This window comes from Balaenoptera physalus, assembly GCF_965194825.1.
Source record: "Balaenoptera physalus genome assembly, chromosome: 13".
NCBI classification, from domain to species: domain Eukaryota; kingdom Metazoa; phylum Chordata; class Mammalia; order Artiodactyla; family Balaenopteridae; genus Balaenoptera; species Balaenoptera physalus.
In genome coordinates, this window is record NC_138892.1 from 8,094,021 (window position 1) to 8,111,510 (window position 17,490).

The window sequence follows — 17,490 nt, forward strand, 5'->3', positions numbered from 1 at the left end:
GTGAAAAATGCTGTGCTCTTCACCGCTCAAGTATTCATGCAGTTTGAATGGCCACTTGAAAAGGGTTTAAAGGAGCGGATTTCTGCCGAGGGTGGAAGCCCTAAAGTAGCAGCGACGGCAGCAGCCACCTCTCCGTGAGCACTTGCTCTGTGTGGTGGCAAAGTGGGGAAGCTGGGCTCGATCCAGCTTTGAATTCGAAGTCCTTAATTACTAAGCTGGAGGTTCTCAAACTTTTTAGTCTCAGGATCCCTTTATGATCTTAAAAGTTGAAGACCCCAAAGAGATTTGGTGTGGGTTATATCTATTTACTACAATGGAAATCAGACCGAGAAATTCAAAAGATTTTAAAAGAACAAAAACCCATCACATGTTAACGTAAATATCTTTATTAAAAGTAACTATTTTTCAAAACAAAAAATTAGAAGAGTGGCATTGTTTTACATTTTTGCAAATCTCTTTTATATCCGACTTAGTAGAAGACAGCTGGATTCTCACCTCTGCTTCTTCATTCAATACGTTGCTTTGGTTGAAGGATATAAAGAAAAGCTGGCCTCGTACAGTCATGCAGTCGGAAAAGGAACTTTGCGAACCTCCTGAAAGGGTTTCTGGTACCCTCGGAAGTCCTCAGCCCATACTTTGAGAACCACTGCAGTAAACTAACCTGCCTCTCAGTTAAAGACTATATAGCCATTGAATTAGTATTAGACCTGGCAGTTCTTTCCATGGCCAAGGCATTTTAAACAAACTGCAAAGGGTGGTGGTGGGGAAGGAAACTTGAATTCTCCTGTTAACTCAATTTAAATGACATCGATTTCCAACTTGAGTTCATAGATTACTCCTTTGGCAGCCAAGATTACTTATTAGATTTCTTCAAGTTTACTTTTCTAAACTAAGAAGAGAAAGCGACATGTCATACACAAAGTTAACATTTGTATAGTGTTCTTAACAGTTCACAAAGCCTCTTTCTGTGCCCACGTGACGCCATTTAGTCCTCGGCAGCCACTTTACAGAGGAAGAGCTCGGAGCAGAGAGGCGACTTGCCCAAGACTGCCATCAGTAGCCGGGCTGTGGACCAGGCTTCCTCGTGACCAAGAGACGCGCTCGCAGGACAACTCTGCTCTGGCTCTAACGAACAAACATCTCACTTTCAAAAGCTGGCTTTCCAACCTAGAAAGAGGGGTCCCTTTATGTTCACTTTTCTCACATACACAAGAGGCGGCATCTGTTCTAGAATCCAACTGGATTTTATTTGACACAGAATACAATATGGGTGCAGGAATAGCAAACTGAAAAGACAAAGCAGAAAAAACACGGTTCTATCTAATTTATAATTAAGTAACAGGAGGGCAAGTCATTAAATGGCTAATGAAACAGTTAGGCTTGACGGAAGAATTCTCTTTTTCTAGTGCCCATACCTGAAAGACAAGGTAAATTATTTAATTAATTCCTTAGTAATTTCCTGTTTGAGACTATAAAACCTGCTTAAATATATCCGCAAACTTGGTTAAAACTTTGAAAAGAAGTAAGTGACCACAAGTGTGTGCCAAGACCGGGTTACGACCCTGGTCTCTGCCCCTTTCATCTTACTGGCCCCTGTAACATCTTACTTATCTCCCCCTTCTTATGACGGTTCCGCCCCACCACGGACTCAGCTGCACCAGCCTGACTCCTTCCAGTTACCAGGCAGATGCCCGGCAGTAACCGGGAGGCGAGAGGGAGAAGTCAGGGCTGGTGGTTGTTAAAGGGAGCTCCACCTGTTTGTCCCAGGCAGTGGCTCAGACAGCAAGAACTCTTGGCCTCCCCTACCTGTGGTGGCCTCTTCACCTCAACTCCAGTCCTCAGGCAAGTTTAGGGTAAGGCAAATACAGAAACCAGTAACTGAACAGCCTTCAATTTCAAAATCTATCACCAGTTCCAATTATAGCCCTGAGTCCATTCAGCACTGCAGAAAGAGAACTGTGGAGAGAAACTAGGTATGGATCTCAGGTCCTTTCTGATTTCCCCAGAAGCCAAAAGTTGGCTCTAGCAAGATTATAAACAAGGGCAGGAAATTTCTTCCACATATAAATGGATTTTTCTTCTTTTTTAAAAAATATTTATTTATTTATTCAGTCGTCTGCATCAGGTCTTAGTTGCGGCACACAGGGTCTTCATTGCCACATGCAGAATCTTTACTTGTGGCACGCAAACTCTTAGTTGCGGCATGCGGGATCTAGTTCCCTGACCAGGGATCAAACCCAGGCCCCCTGCATTGGTAGCGTGGAGTCTTAGCCACTGGACCACCAGGTAAGTCCCTAAATGGATTTCTTGAACACAAAATCCTTCATTATTATCTTACTTAATAATCTTTTTTTTTAAAAAAAATAATAATTTCTGTGTTTTTTTTTTTTTTTTTGGCTGTGTTGGGTCTTCGTTTCTGTGCGAGGGCTTTCTCTAGTTGCGGCGAGCGGGGGCCACTCTTCATCGCGGTGCGCGGGCCTCTCACTGTCGCGGCCTCTCTGGTTGCGGAGCACAGGCTCCAGACGCGCAGGCTCAGTAGTTGTGGCTCACGGGCCCAGTTGCTCCACGGCATGTGGGATCTTCCCAGACCAGGGCTCAAACCCGTGTCCCCTGCATTGGCAGGCAGATTCTGAACCACTGTGCCACCAGGTAAGTCCCTTAGTAATCTTTTGTTGTGGTTCTTTGTGGGCAGTTCACCTCTGATTAAAATACTTTGTTATATGGATGGAAACCAGGGCACTAGAACCCTGCATCACTGCTTCCATCATCCTGAAGGGCTACTAGATTCTTTAAGCACTTCATGTAAGCAATTCACTTACATATTGTCTAAAAAAGTCCTCACAGGGTAGAGCTCCGGGGTGTGTTAGTGGGCTGGAGAATAACACGGAAGTTGTCCGTCAGATTAAAGCATGCTGAAATTTGCTTCTTATGAATTTGTTTTCCCAGTGCACTGATAACCATGGCCAGGCAGTCACCAGCTGGATACAGTGACAGTGTCAAAGCCCAACAGGAGGGTTCTTTACACCCCCCACTTCTTAGGCTCAGCCCCAGGCACATGTAATGGGCTACGTGAGACAGTTTTGGTCCAAGACGGAACCTGGAGCCTGCCCCAGGGCAGAGCCAATTACAAAGGCCTCTTGAGAACTTAGAACAGTGCTTCTGCCTTGACATGTATTACCTGTCATGGCTCCACTCAGAATGCAAGCTCCCCAAGGACAGGGAAGGACTGTCTCATACATTTTTATATCTTACACATTACTTAGCATATACTTTGCTGAAAGGAATGTGATGGTATGAAGATATTGAGTATTTGGCAGGTTTCTTAAAAAATGAACATGCATCTCACAAGACTTTCAAAATTCTTTACCAAAATAAATAATCAAGTCTAAAAAACAAAATAACTGTACCAATAAGTGATTTGTAAACATTTCACAAACTAAAGAACCCTATTTATTGGTTTTTAAACATAAGAATATTCTGCTAGTCAAAACTCATATTTAAGTAAAAATCTCCCTTTTCATTAAAAATTTGATCAAGAAAATGACTGAAAATTCAACAGATAAAAGAGCGTTTCGCACAAAAATATAATAGGCATAAAATATATAAAAAGTAGCCCAATTTCACTGAAAATTTTAAAAAATGCAATTGAATATTAATTTTCACCTGTCAGTAGCTAAGATGGAGAAGCTTGATAACAGAACATTGGCAAGAAATGGAGAATGGAGCCTCCTGCTTCACTGTTTGTAGGGACTGTGAATTAGTACATATTCTTGAGAAAGGAAAATCTGACACTATCAAAAATAAAAACATACATACTCTTTAATCAGAAATTCCTTTTTTAGGAATTACTACTACAGATATAAAAAATTCTACATGTATATCCAAATACATTCAAGTACATATACAGGGACACTCGGGAAAGCCGCTAAGAAGCTGCTGCTGACAGTCACCTCCAGGAAAGAGATGAGAACAAGGTGAGACTCATCTTTTGTGGTATACTCTTTGACCACTTGAACTTTTGAAAATTTACATGTCATGTTTTATTTACATACTACTAACAGCCACGACAATAATGATTTAGTTGAGATAGCCATAAACGCTGTATCAGAATTAATCAGCATGAGATAAACCAATGAAACATGATAGGTGGATATAATTCTAGCCCAAAGCAAAGACACCTGACATTAGTTAGCCCCTGGAGCCTTATTACTGATGTGATTTTGGAAATATTTAATAGTTTGCAAATTCTCATATTTTTTACTTTCATAGAACCTGGATAGTTGGGAAAGTCTAGGCTGCAAGCTTCTAATGTGGATTCACCTATGCATTTTCCACATAGATGAGCCCTTGTCTAACTAACCAAAAGCTAGTTTATGAAAACAAGGCATGTTCCATGTCTCCATCTTCTAAGACTGTGCACCCTCCAGCTTGACGTGAGTCCAAGAATGATACTGACCACAAAGCCCAACCTTAAAACGTCAAAACATCCAGAGACACCTACTTTTGGAATTCCCACTCTCTGTTGTCCAACGGACACACCTGCCGTGTTTTGAGCCAGCGGGAGATGCAGTGGAAGTGAAAAGCATGCTGGAAGAAAAGATACATTTTATTAAAAATAATTCTGTGAAGGCTCAGCTCTCTCATGACAATACATCTCAAGGCAGTGGGGTAGTTACACACGGGGGCTGGAGAAGAGTGATGGAAGGCAACACACAATGGGAGACAAGAGGTCAACAACGGGTTACACCTTGGTTAGGTACGAGGCTAAGTCCAGCGAAACATGTCAGAAACGTCATTCCTACAAAAGGAAGAATGCATTTAGGAAGCATGGCGGTGTTCTAGCAGTGAGCTCTCTTTCCCTAAGGGAAGATGGAGCGGGGCTTCCTGGTCCTATGCGGCCTGTAGGGGAGGCTTACGCTACTGGGACTCACGCAGGGAGGCCCTTGATCACACTCTGATCACACTCGGATTTCAAACATTCCCCCTTCTTGGTCCCCAGCTGCCCTCCCCACCCTGGAGAAGGGAATCCCAGGAGCAGAGGCATCTACTCAGTGTGGGGAGTGCACCACCCCTGCCACCCACCCAGAGCTGAGAGGGGCACTTCCCCGACCTTCCACACCCAGCTCAACTCTTTCCGAAGGACTTGATTTCCCGATTTGTTTATAGGTGTACTGATATGACAACAGCCTGGTACTCAATGAGCCTTTCGTGGGTGAGAGACTGTGTCTTAAAAAGGAATGAGATAAAAAATTAGGGTAAAAGCAAGTATTACGATGGGCACACTGCACGCAAACAGCTGAAAGAGCGTCGAAGGGCTTATTCCATGATCAAGACAGGAAGTAAAAGGGCAAAAGTACCAAGACTACTGGGAACTGACAGGGAGCGAGGAGTTGGCCTTCGGATATGGGGAGAAGGAAAGCCCGTGCGCAGTTTTTTGGTACGAGTTAATGACGTGCAGACGCTAACCACAGCACCTCTGCGATGGACGTTTATCCTCCGCCCCTGCTCGTGTGAGCAGCGAACTCGGACGGAACAACAAGAGTCCCCTCACCTGAGCCATGATGGGTCGGCTGAGTGGGGACAGGGGAGAAGTGCTGACACTCCAACACACCATCAAAGCTTTGGCAGGCTTGGCTTAATAACAGCCCTTAACTCTGGTCAGCGTGTCCCCCCAAACATACATGGAACTTAAGAATCATAATGTGGATTATCATCTGTGAATTGTCTTTGCACAAAGACAGAAAGAGAATTCAGTGACAAACACTAGAGTCCACGGCTAGTGCACTGGGGTTACTCAACAGGAAAAAGACTCTCCCAGAGCAGTGGCCCCTTGCAAGACCCCTTTCCTCCTGATGCTCACACAACTCATTATTTCTGAAAAAGAGAAAAAACAAAATTTCCAAAAGGCAGAAAGCGGAGGCATTTTTCTCAATCCCCAGGCGGTGGGGACAGGCTCACGTACGGGCGTTCAGGACACCCTTCTCCACCTCCCAGCTGCCCCGTTAGGCACCTTGCAGCAGTACAGGGTCCTGTACTCCCCAGCCACCTCCGAAGACGGAGGGAAAGATGGGCTGCAAATGAGGCTGCAGGGCTGGTGACAGCATCCCGGAATGTCCCTGTTCCCAGCTTTCTTCCTGTTAACCATCTAAGACATATTAATGGGTACACTGAGCAGTCGCAGAACACACTTCCTGGTGCTTCACACTTTGCAGGCGGTCTGTGAACATCTACTACCTCACTGGAGCCTCCAGCAACCCAGGCGAGCAAGCATGACGGCTAGTATTATCTTCATTTTACAGACAGGAAACTGAAACCCAGAAGAGTTAAGTGACTTGCCTAATTCATAGAGCAGGTTAGTAGAAGACCCAGCACTAGAACCTGGGACTAGTCCAAAGGTTTCAGGCACACCTGCTGGCTCTTCTTGGTGGCAGGCTCTCTGAGCTTGACTCTCCCGAGCTGAATTTAAGGAGAAGCTCAATCCTTTTCCTTCCACCACAAATGACAAGGTTCTTAGTATACGCCTGGATGCCAGGGAGAGCAAAGGGACCGATAAGCTTTATTCTTTATCCCCATAAATGATAAACACTGTCCCTTGGCCAGGGGCTACTGTGAAACTGTCGAAGGGCCCCGACAGCATGGAGAAGGTGCCCCACAAGGTGTGGGCTGGGAGGAGAGCCTCAACCCGAGGGAGAAAAGTACTGATAGCTCTCTCTTCAGGAACTACAGCCACCCCAAATTTTATTTATTTATATTTATTAACAAAGACGCTTACTGCGTGCAGGAGGTGTTCTAAGCAGTTGTTTTTTTTTTTTTTTTTTGAGCAGAGAAAGGTTTACTGCAGGGGCATGCAAGGAGATAGGTGGCTCATGTCCCAAAAAACCCCCAACTCCTCTAAGCACTTTTTAACATAAAATCACCTCATTGTGATTGTGACACTATGCAATCTACTATCAGCTCCATTTCATACGAGGCTTAGAGAGGCCAATACCTTGCCCAAAGTCACCTAGCAAGTAAGTCCCAGAGACAGGGAATGATGGTCTGACTCCAGAGTCTGACTTCTTAGGCCTGTGTCATGCTGGGAGCCCTCTGTCCCCTGGGCACAGGACGCCCGGACAGGACAATTTTAGCTCCTATGACGGGGACTACATGTCTGTAAGGATGAATTTTTAACACGTGCTGGAAATAACATATTTGATGCCTATTATCCTTCACAGCTGTCACTCCCTGGAAGGCTGTACATTCAGTCCAGAGATGCTGCACAAAACATTTCTGGCATGAGCCACATTAAAAAAAAACCCCAAATCCTAACTTAGTACATTTGCCACACCTAAAACACACACACACACACACACGGACACTCAATTTATTCACCTTAGTTCCGCAAGACACCTAGCCTTTTAAAAATGTGTTACGAAAGTAAAGATTTCCACTAACAGAATATTCCAAAGACTGTGCCATAGGCTTTAAAGGCAATTCCCAAAGATGAATCCCCAAAATGTTGCTGACAAAAGTTGGTACACTTTATAATTAAGACAAACTATTGTCTCTGCAATAACTAATGATTTTTACCCTATAACAGGTGAACAGTACAATGCTTTTAAATCTTTTTTTTTTTTTTTTTTAATATTTGTATACCTTTTGGGAGAAAAGTGGGCTAGTAATTTTTTTCCTAGTTAGTTTCAAGATTGGCAAAGCAGGAAAAGCGGTACTATGTTTACAAGCCATGCTGATAGGGAAAGATGTTTCCTTACGTTACAGACTCCCCACGCAACGGTGCACTCTTCGGAAGTAGCAGACGCCTGGTTGGCTTGACACTCTATGCCTGTGGGAACAAGAGCAACAACCTTTTCACCTACAGCTGCCCTACCTGCACGATGACACAATGACACGACTGGGGGTGGGGGTTGGTGGTGATGGCATAAACATGAACAAAATCTCAAGTGGTTAATTAGTCATAATTTTTTTTTAATGAATGTGGAAAGGGGTGAAGAATAGAGAAGGCAGAGATATGACTTAACAGCATGCTTTGCAATGAATCCCTCCCCTTGTTCAAAAACAGAGTAACGAAGGGAAGAGCACTTTTTAACTCTGAACATAACCTGACTTGTCCAAATGACAGTGATTCCTCCTAATCTGGTAAATTTAGTAAATTCTTAAAGCCACCTCATAACTCTTACTGTTCTGAGAACTGGCATCTCTATTCTTGGTGAATGCTTCCTCTCAGGCCCTTACGACACCCAGGTTTGCCACATGAAAGCCTAGCTGGGGGACAAGCTCTAGTCCCTAAAGGAGTCAGGCAGACATATGGATCTGGGACAGAGCAAGTAAAAGGGGGTGAAGAGGCCTGTGGCGAAGTGCAGTGTACGCTCTGCATGAGGACGTCAAAACTCAAGTCCTTAAAACACCGTCAACACAGCAGATCTGTGAGGCCAACGGGTTAGAGGAGACTCGGGGCTACCACTTAGCAACACTTATTGCCCCTGAGGTGATTCTCACTGGTGAATGGAGCAAATTACTGCAAATGTATCCAAATATCAATTTCACAGAGGGGGAAGGGAGGGAACTGAAATAGAATAAAAAATCTGACTGAGATCCAGAAAGGATGAGTAAAGCTCTATTGGGGATAAATATTCAACGAACAAGAATTACTAATGTGTAATTTGCTTTCTCTGAAGGTGGTAACTAAATGGAGTCTCCCTTCTGAAGAACAAAAAGCTTCAGGAAAGACTATTTAATAGGAGACAATTACTTCAAACTTCCATAGGCGGAAAACAGTAAGATTGTACGAAAGTAATGCTGAGATGTTAACGCATACACTTGGTCTTAGGGGAAGAGATATACCATAATGCCTTTTCCCCCACCCTTCAAAAATATGAAAGGCAAAGGATCTGAAATCACAGAAGTTGCTTATGCCACCCAGATTCACACTACAAAGAGAATAACTGGTTTTCCTTCTGATAAAAGCGGAGAATCTAGGGCCTATGCCATATAGTCAAGAATGTATGGGGGCTGTGAATGCACCCGATCCAAAGAGATGGCAGAGAAGATAAAATCTGATGTCCTTCAAGCTGGATCCTCTCACTTAGATGAGGACTACGTATTAGGAAATTAGCTAAGCAAGAGGCACAATTATTATTATTATTTAAGTAAGTAATGAAACTGTTTCAAGGTACATTATCATGTTTAAATTTTTCTAGGTCTACGTATTTTTAAGGGGCTGTTGTTCTATGCCTAGCGCAAAGTAGGCTCTCAGTACCTGAATAAGCAAACAAAAAACACTTCTATAAATAGAGAGAGAATGGGGGCCAAAATGTACAGTTATTCTTATCAGAAAACTCCTAACAAAGAACAAAAAGATATTGTACAGCACAGGGAATATAGCAACTATTTTATAATAACTTTAAAGGGAGTATAATCTATAAAAGCATTCAATCACTATGTTGTACACCTGAAATTAATATAATATTGTAAATCAACTATACTTTAATAATAAGAAGAAAAGATGAGAAATAGGATTGCAATACAGAACGTCAGATAAAAGGGGATAAGGCATGAAAAATTACTAAATACAAGTGTAAAATGTTCTCAAAGATAAAATGTTTTCAAGCTTTTGGTCCAGAGGCTGAGCATTGGGGTTTAGTCGTTTGTTTAAACAGGGGAAGGAACTGTTCTCTGTCAGCCTAGAGCAGACAAAAGAGCAGCACACAACAGGTTCCTATCAGACCCCTGCAAAGGCAGAAGTTTATTTTATGTGACTTATAAAGCTCGAGGACTTTTATACTTCAATACAAGGGCATTACAACCAGAGGACTGCTAAGGAAGCAATGGCTTCTTCTTGGAAGTGAAGAGATTTCACACTTTGAAAATATTGATGGACCTGTGGTTTTAGGAAAAGACTAACTTACGGGCAGAGGCTGGGTCTAAGCCCTTCTGGATGCCCCCTTCATCTGGAACAAGATTACCTGAGGCAATGGAGAAAATTACACCTAGCAGATTGTGTTCTTTAAAAGAACCAAGAAATAGGGCAATGCAAAATAAGTATGAAGCTATAGTAGGACAGATAGTATCAATTTGGATTCCAAAGAGGAAGTCTTCAGACCAAGAGTGCTTTGTAGGTGAGTTCAACTGGAGCACAGCCATAGTCACTCGTTTATTTACGGCTCTGTATACAATTATTCATTTAATGCCAGACCACAATTTATTAGAAAATGGCCACTGCTAGATCAAGATTCTTATTTTCATCTTTAACAAAAGTGTCTTTTTACATGCATCATAATTCATCTATTTTTGAAAGGAAGACAAGCCCAGTTGCAGCAACCAGATTTCTCTTTAGTGTCTGTAATAAACAGAAGGGTATGTTCCATAAGGGTAAAGACCTGATCTCAGGTCTTTTATCCTAGACCTTGCAAAATGCCCAGGATATAAATATTCATCAAATGAACATAAGACATGACTTGAAAATACTCTGTTTGTTATAGGAATTCAGTGTTCTACTTCTGCATCTGACATTTAAAATATATGATAAAGCAGGTGGCTAACTAAAAGCCCACAGTGACCCCTCAAGTGTTCAACACTAAGAGAAGACAGAATATCAGTGGCCTTTGTCTGTCACCATCTTCCCAAGAAGTGCATTCTCTTGCATCCAGAGAGACACACAATGACTTAAATACAGAGGTTAAAAACAAGTCAGGATTACAGAAAAGAGCCCCAAGAAAGTAAAATTTTCTCTGGGCACAACTCCTTGTGAAAACGCACAGCAAGGAACTGGCAAGCACGTAATCAAAAACCCCACCCTAGCACATTTAACACTGTGCATGTGTTTTTCTGTGATGGGCTCCTTCTCTCTACATTAAACATCATGGTAGCTGCTGATCTGCTTTGACTGTTGTGTGAAAAGGTAAACAGGGTCAAAACTCAAAGAAACCAAGGGCAGTAAACTACCAACACATGCCATGATTGTTTTCCCACACAAAATATTTGATTTGTGCTTTCCAAGTTGCAATGACCACAGACTAGTCTCCTATTTTGTGTTTTTATTATTTACTGAGCAAATATCTAGTGAGAACCTATTATAGTTTCTCACTAGATATAGTAGTATTAGAGTACGAGACACTATGCTAGATGCTAGGAACACATCAGTAAATAACATGGAATTATAAAGAACCAACTAAATTAAATGACTGCTACAAAGGAAACTATAGGATGTCTTGGAAATATTTAACAGAACTGTCATAGCTTGTGTTTGTGTGTATGTAAGTATGGTCAGGGAAAACATCTTTGAGCAAGTTCAAGGTGAGATCTGAAGACCAACTATGGGTTAGTTCTACATTGCCCAATAAAGTAGCCACTGGCCACATGTGAGAATTGAGCACCTGAAATGTGGCTAGTCTGAAATGAGATTCTCTGGAAGTGTGAAATACACTTTGAAGACTTAGTACAAAAAAAAAAAAAAAAAGTAAAATATTTCACTTTAAAATATTGATTACATGTTGAAATAAAAATATTTTGGATATAGTAGGATAAATAAAATACAAATCATCTGTTTCTTTTAACTTTGTTAATATGAGTACTAGAAAACTTTAAATTACGTTATTTGCTCACAACTGAGGCTTACATTTAGAGTAGACAAAGATAGGGGGAGAAGAGGTGAAGAACATTTCAGCAGAGGGAACAGGATATGTAAGGGCTCTAAACAAGAGCATGGACACTTGAAGAATGGAAAGAAAGTCAGAGGAGCCACCAGAGTAAGCAGGAGAGTGGCTCAAGATAAAGCTGAAGAGGCAGGTAAGTCATTTAAAAATTAAGTTATAATTTCAATTCTAGAAAGTTGCAATTTCTTTGCCCTATTCCTGACCTCAGTAACAAACCATTTGAGTACCTGGATGAAATAGTAACTGGATGAAGAGTGACTGCCCCTGGTGTGATCAACATTCTTGCCCCTATTACGACAAGGATACTAAGTCCATCAACAGCTATAATCAAACCTACTATGTGTTGACCACTATGTGTAATGAAATATGTGGAAATTTAAATTAAATTTCTTTACAGCAATTAACTGCCTATTTAGATGTCGGCAGTGATGTCCCCTTAACTACACTTGGGCTAACGCTGAAAATCCAAACACAGGCTTCTTTTCTTCATAAATCCCCAGCAAAAACTAGTTCTAACAGAACATTTTAGCTCAAAGTTATTTTTCTTTCTTTCACTATTTTTGCCTTTGAGTCTGGTTACAAGATGGGAAACAGAGAGGATATAATCAATAGTACCTCTGTGTCCACAATTCATTCTAAAGGTGGCCTTGTCATCTTTAGATTGAGTAGGTTTATTCTGAGAGAGGGGTATGCCTGCAGGACATCATAAAAAACTACTTTATTTCAAACATGCCAATGGACTAGATGCAGAAGACCCCAAGTGCTCTGACTGTACTTTTATATCTCCTTGTGAAGAAGAAAACTGGTCACATCAGGATGGCCGCAATCTCTGTAACCTTCTCAACTTCCTCCCATCCTCCTCCAATTACTTACAAAGATCCATAATGTGGTTCCGGCAGATGGCACAGTTATCAACCACAATATCCCAGGCCCAGAGGGCTACCGCATTCCACTGCAAAGAGAAAAAGGGGGAACAATGCACTCTACTCTCCTTGTAACACAAGCATAGACACACATAGAACACACACACGACACTCTAGGATTTCAGGCTGCAGTTATCATCTTTTTGGCCACAAGGACCACTAAACAAAAGAGCTTCTAGAGGTTACATTACTCTTATTTATTGTATCAGAGAGCAAGAGTAACCTACACGTACGCTCACCCATTCTCCACACAGCTGAGTATACAAATACAGAAATGAATGTCATCTTTTAATTTTATTTTTTCCTACAGTTTAGTCAGCCATATCAATGCAAACAAATCAGGAATAATTTATAAGTGCCTGTTTTAGGTCTAATAATCACAAACTTGAATTACTGTGCAGGTTCTCCTGGCAGTTGCAGAAGAGCTCAATTTCTGCATAAAAAAATATCTGCTCTTCAAGGCGACTTTGGAAGCAGGAATGGGGAGGGGAGGTCGAAAACAAGGAACAGAATGAACTAAGATGATGATTGGATCATAAAACGGGTAATCGTGGGATAAGCTGGATAACTCAGTACCCAGTGTCAATACACAGAACAAGGTCATCACTTAAATCTTACAAGATAACTGCACAACAAACTCTAAAATTCACTAGGATTTTGTTTAGTTCCTATCATCAAATAAACTGTTTTCAACTTTTACATGCTCAGACTCTTATATTCAGTTAAGATAATTTCCATAAGAGTTTATCTAAAAGTAGTATTTAAGTAACTCAACCCTCTGGCTTCTGCAATTATAAATAATCCCAAACTCCCTTTCATCCACGAATTTGGTGCTACTTCTCAAATCTTCATCTCTTTCAAGCCTAATTCTCAGTGTCTAGTAACTTCTTCAGCACTTTTCACCCTACAGCTTCAACTTGGAGGAAAAAAATCCTACTTCTATTCTTCAACATGGCTGCTGGCTGTAACTGAGCATGCAGGGCCCACAATGAAACGCCAAAAAGCACTAGGAGGGGGAATATTGTCAGGGTTTAGCCAGATGTTCCAGGAATAACATCTTCCCTATTTCAGGTCTTCATTTTGTACAAATCTGTTTTATCTTAGGTGGGAATCGGCACTTTTCTCCCAAACTGCTGGCAAACAACTATAAGGCATTTCATGCAAAAAGACACGTCCCACATTTCTGCTTTCCCACTTTTACCAGGTCGTTCGCAACTAGTACTCAACCCTCCCTAAATGACACAAGATTTGGGCTCGCATTTTCTTTTTAACAAATTCCACCATGTTTTTTTTTTTTTTTTGGACAGCGGGATTCTGAATATGACCACAGGACTGGTGCGGCTGTGTAACAAACCAACAGACCTCTCAGAAGAGCCAAGAGTTACACTCGAGACACTTTAACTCGGCAGGGGCGAGGACCAGAGAGGGCTAATGGAGGCCTCGATTAGGCGAGGACCGGGTCGGGGTCCCTCAGAGGGACCCCCAAGCTTCGGACAGGAACGGGGCACGGAGATCGCCAGCCCGGGTCCTCAGAGGCCTCCAAAGCGGTAGGACCTCCGGTTCCCGGCTTTCGCCACACCGCCCCATCCTCCACCCACCGCAGCACTCCGACTCCCCCTTCCTCCCACCCCACCCTCTCCTTCCCCACCCCTCCACCACTCCAGTGACAGCTCAGGCGCTTGGCTCCTGCAGCCAAGCCGCAATCCCGCGTATCTCAATAAGCACCTCCGTGATTGGCCCCTCAGCCTCCTAACGAAACCAACACTGCCACTGACAGTGGGCGGCAGTCACGCCGATCAACCCTAAAACCCGCCCCCCGGCTTCCTTTCGTGGTACCCTGTCCCAGGAACGCCCTGAAGTGAAGCCCTTTCCTCCTCGCCTTGGTCATCCTCGGGCCTGCCAGCCAGATCCACGCCTCTCTAGCTTCCCTGAGGAAGGCGCTGGCGAGACCCAACCTTTTTCACTTCAAAGCGCTTCTTGCCCGCGCCGCTGTTCGTGCCGCTCGGGGTATCCACATCCATCGCTGCCGCCATTTTGGAAACACACGCTGCGTCGCCCGGCTACTGCGCCTGCGCGTCAGCGCACGCCTCGCTCCCCCTCCCGCCCCGGCACCTCCTCCCGCGCCCCACCCCTCACTGGCGCGCGAGGGGCAGGTGGGGGCGGAGCATGTGGCCACGCCTCTTAAAGGCGCTGGCGCTGTCCTCCCCCAACCCCCACCTACCCAGCGTTGGCGGAGAGGAGGCGGTGGCCCGAGCGCCTGGGGCGGGGCCGGGCGGGGCCGGGCCGAAGTGAGCGAGCCGGGTGGAAACGTTCGAAAGGGCTCGTTTTCGTCGCCCTCCCCCGGGAAGCCCCCGGCCACACTCCCTCAGCTGGGGCGGCGGCTGCTTCCTCCGCTTGGGCCGCGACCTGCAGCACCGGCCCCGCCTCGCCTTCCCCGGCGCCGCGGAGCTCCCCGGCTCGCGGGTCCTTGTCGCGTTCTTCTGGGGAAGGGGCGAGGGTGGGCGTCCCGCCTCCCGCTGCCGAAACCCGAGACCTCACACTGGTCTTTCCAGATCCTGACCCGCTTACGAGCCCGGCCTGAGTTGCTACCCTCCCTGGGAGGCCTGAAGCACCGTTTGGTTTCCTAATTCCAATTCGGGAAATACTCAGGATTCGATGGGGAGGCTGGAGCCCCCCGCCTCCAGTGTCCTCCGCAGGATCAAATTGAGCAGGCATTATGTAGCCCTGCCTTCACCTGCCCACCTGAAATAGGTGGAGGGAGGAGGCTTAGGAGACTGGGAGATGACAGCCACAGCCCACCCAAAATACCAGTCCAACTCGGAATGGCCTTTGGTTAAAGAACACGATTTACATTTAACTCACTTGAGCACACACTTCCCATTCCTCAATTGGTCATCGGACTATGGGGTCCTTTCTCCTTAATTTCGGTCCTCTTTCCTCTCTTTGAGCCATGATCACATCTGCAGTCACTGTACTTCTTGAAGTATTTCTGTGAGGCATTTGCCACTTATTCTTACTGGTCATTCCTTCCCAGCCAAGGCACCTGAACTTTATGTCACCCTCCCATTTCTAGACCAGCCCCCCCCGCCCCTTTTCATCTCTAATCTTGCAGAGGTATGACTCTGCTAGATCACTCTTAAATCTTGTATTAGCTTGTTTGAAATCTCATATTTTCTATTAAAAGAGAATTGAAGAGTGATGGATTGTGTTGACTCCATTGTTAAACCAGAAGAAGTAGGATTTGTTTCCTTGTCTTAATCATAAACAAGAACAACAAATCTGTGAAAACACCATCACAGCTTTAACCAGACTAGAATAGAGAATAATTGTGTGAGACCTTAAAGCATTATAGGAACCTGACAAAGTTTTTCTAAGCCCAAGTTTTGTTAAATTAATGATTCCATGTTAAGAGTTCTGTCATCTTATTTATTGTGTTCCTGCAGGAATACCCGAAACGCATAGTAAACTAAGGTGTTGAGTGCATATTTATCCTTCATTCAACAAATTCACTGAGTATGTCCAGGTCCTGTTATAAACAGGAGAGACACTGTGATGAAGGAGTCTAACTCCTGGTAGGGAGATAATACACAAGTCAACACATAAACACATCAGAAAATCTCAGATATCAATAAGTGGAAACAAGGTCATGAGACTGAAGGGAGATGGAAGCAATATTAAATTCGGTGATCAGATCAGGCCCCTTATGAGGAGTAACATTTCAGCTGAAGTCCTTCCAAGGGCTTAAAAGGCCCTGTATGATATGCTTCCCATTCATTTTACTGTGCTTTTCTTCTTTTCTTTAATGGTACATGTACCTTCTAACATATTTTTTCACTTACTCATTAGATCTATTTTTGTGTGTGTGTGTCCCACCAAGAGGGGATTTTTTTATTGTTTTCTTTATTGGCAACAAATACTCCTAGAACAGTGCTCGGTAAGTTGTAGGTGCTCAGTATGTGTTGAATGAATACATTTGAAGCTTATTGAGCAAGGGGAGTGTGGTAAGAGATGTTGGACAGGCAGGAAGGGGCCAGATCAGGTAGGGATTTTATTGAAGGCGTTATGGGAAGATATTGGAGGGATAAAGTAGGGGAGGGGACTAAAAGTGACATAATTTTTTAAATTAATTAATTAATTTATTTTTATTTATTTATGGCTGTGTTGGGTCTTCGTTTCTGTGCGAGGGCTTTCTCTAGTTGTGGCAAGCGGGGGCCACTCTTCATCGCGGTGCGCAGGCCTCTGACTATCGCGGCCTCTTGTTGCGGAGCACAGGCTCCAGACGCGCAGGCTCAGTAATTGCGGCTCACGGGCCTAGTTGCTCCGCGGCATGTGGGATATTCCCAGACCAGGGCACGAACCCGTGTCCCCTGCATTGGCAGGCAGACTCTCAACCACTGCGCCACCAGGGAAGCCCGACATAATTTTATTTAAGTTTTTTAAAGTTTTTAAGCGTTGTAGGAAGAAGGTATTGTAGAGGTACAAGAGAGGAAGCACCAACAATTTACAAGTTGTTTGCTTTGTAAAGAGCTACAGTGGGGCAGTTCCATTAAGCTATGAAAACCTCATGTACTGATCTCTCCTTTGGAGATTTACCTTGCTGTGATGATTGGCCACCGCGTTCTGTATACTAGATCCTGCTGCATAAACCTAAGGAAACTTTTTGTAGACCCCATACAGATTCCTATCCTTCAAAATTTTACTTAGTTTACAGTGCCATAGGTTGTAATTTTACTTTAGTTCTATTCAGTTCATCGATCCATCCATTGTTTCATTCAACAAATATTATTTATTTATTTATTTAAAACTTTCCCCCTTCCCAACAATGGTAGGTCAGGAGCACAGGTAACAACCTGGACTTTTTTATTTTTTAATTTTTTTTAATATTTGGCTGTGTTGGGTCTTTGTTGCTGCGCACG

The 17,490-nt window shown here is 43.6% G+C and overlaps 1 protein-coding gene across 3 annotated transcripts; it reads right to left on the reverse strand.

Moving 5' to 3' along the window:
- Positions 1-1,223: 1,223 nt before the first annotated feature.
- Positions 1,224-14,689, reverse strand: RBX1 (ring-box 1; the record flags this gene model as incomplete). Of its 3 annotated transcripts, none has more annotated exons than XM_082420750.1 (5): positions 14,530-14,688; positions 12,525-12,603; positions 7,752-7,822; positions 4,502-4,587; positions 1,224-1,415 (listed from the first exon to the last, which is right to left on the reverse strand). In XM_082420750.1, exons 1-5 carry the CDS (start codon positions 14,605-14,607, stop codon positions 1,403-1,405), a joined length of 327 nt encoding a protein of 108 aa, XP_082276876.1. In that variant the 5' UTR covers positions 14,608-14,688. The 3 variants fall into 3 exon arrangements, with proteins under 3 accessions (XP_082276876.1, XP_082276878.1, XP_082276877.1); XM_082420752.1 differs by having other exon boundaries at positions 14,454-14,594; XM_082420751.1 differs by lacking the exon at positions 1,224-1,415 and having other exon boundaries at positions 4,498-4,587; positions 14,530-14,689.
- Between the last annotated feature and the right edge of the window lie 2,801 nt (positions 14,690-17,490).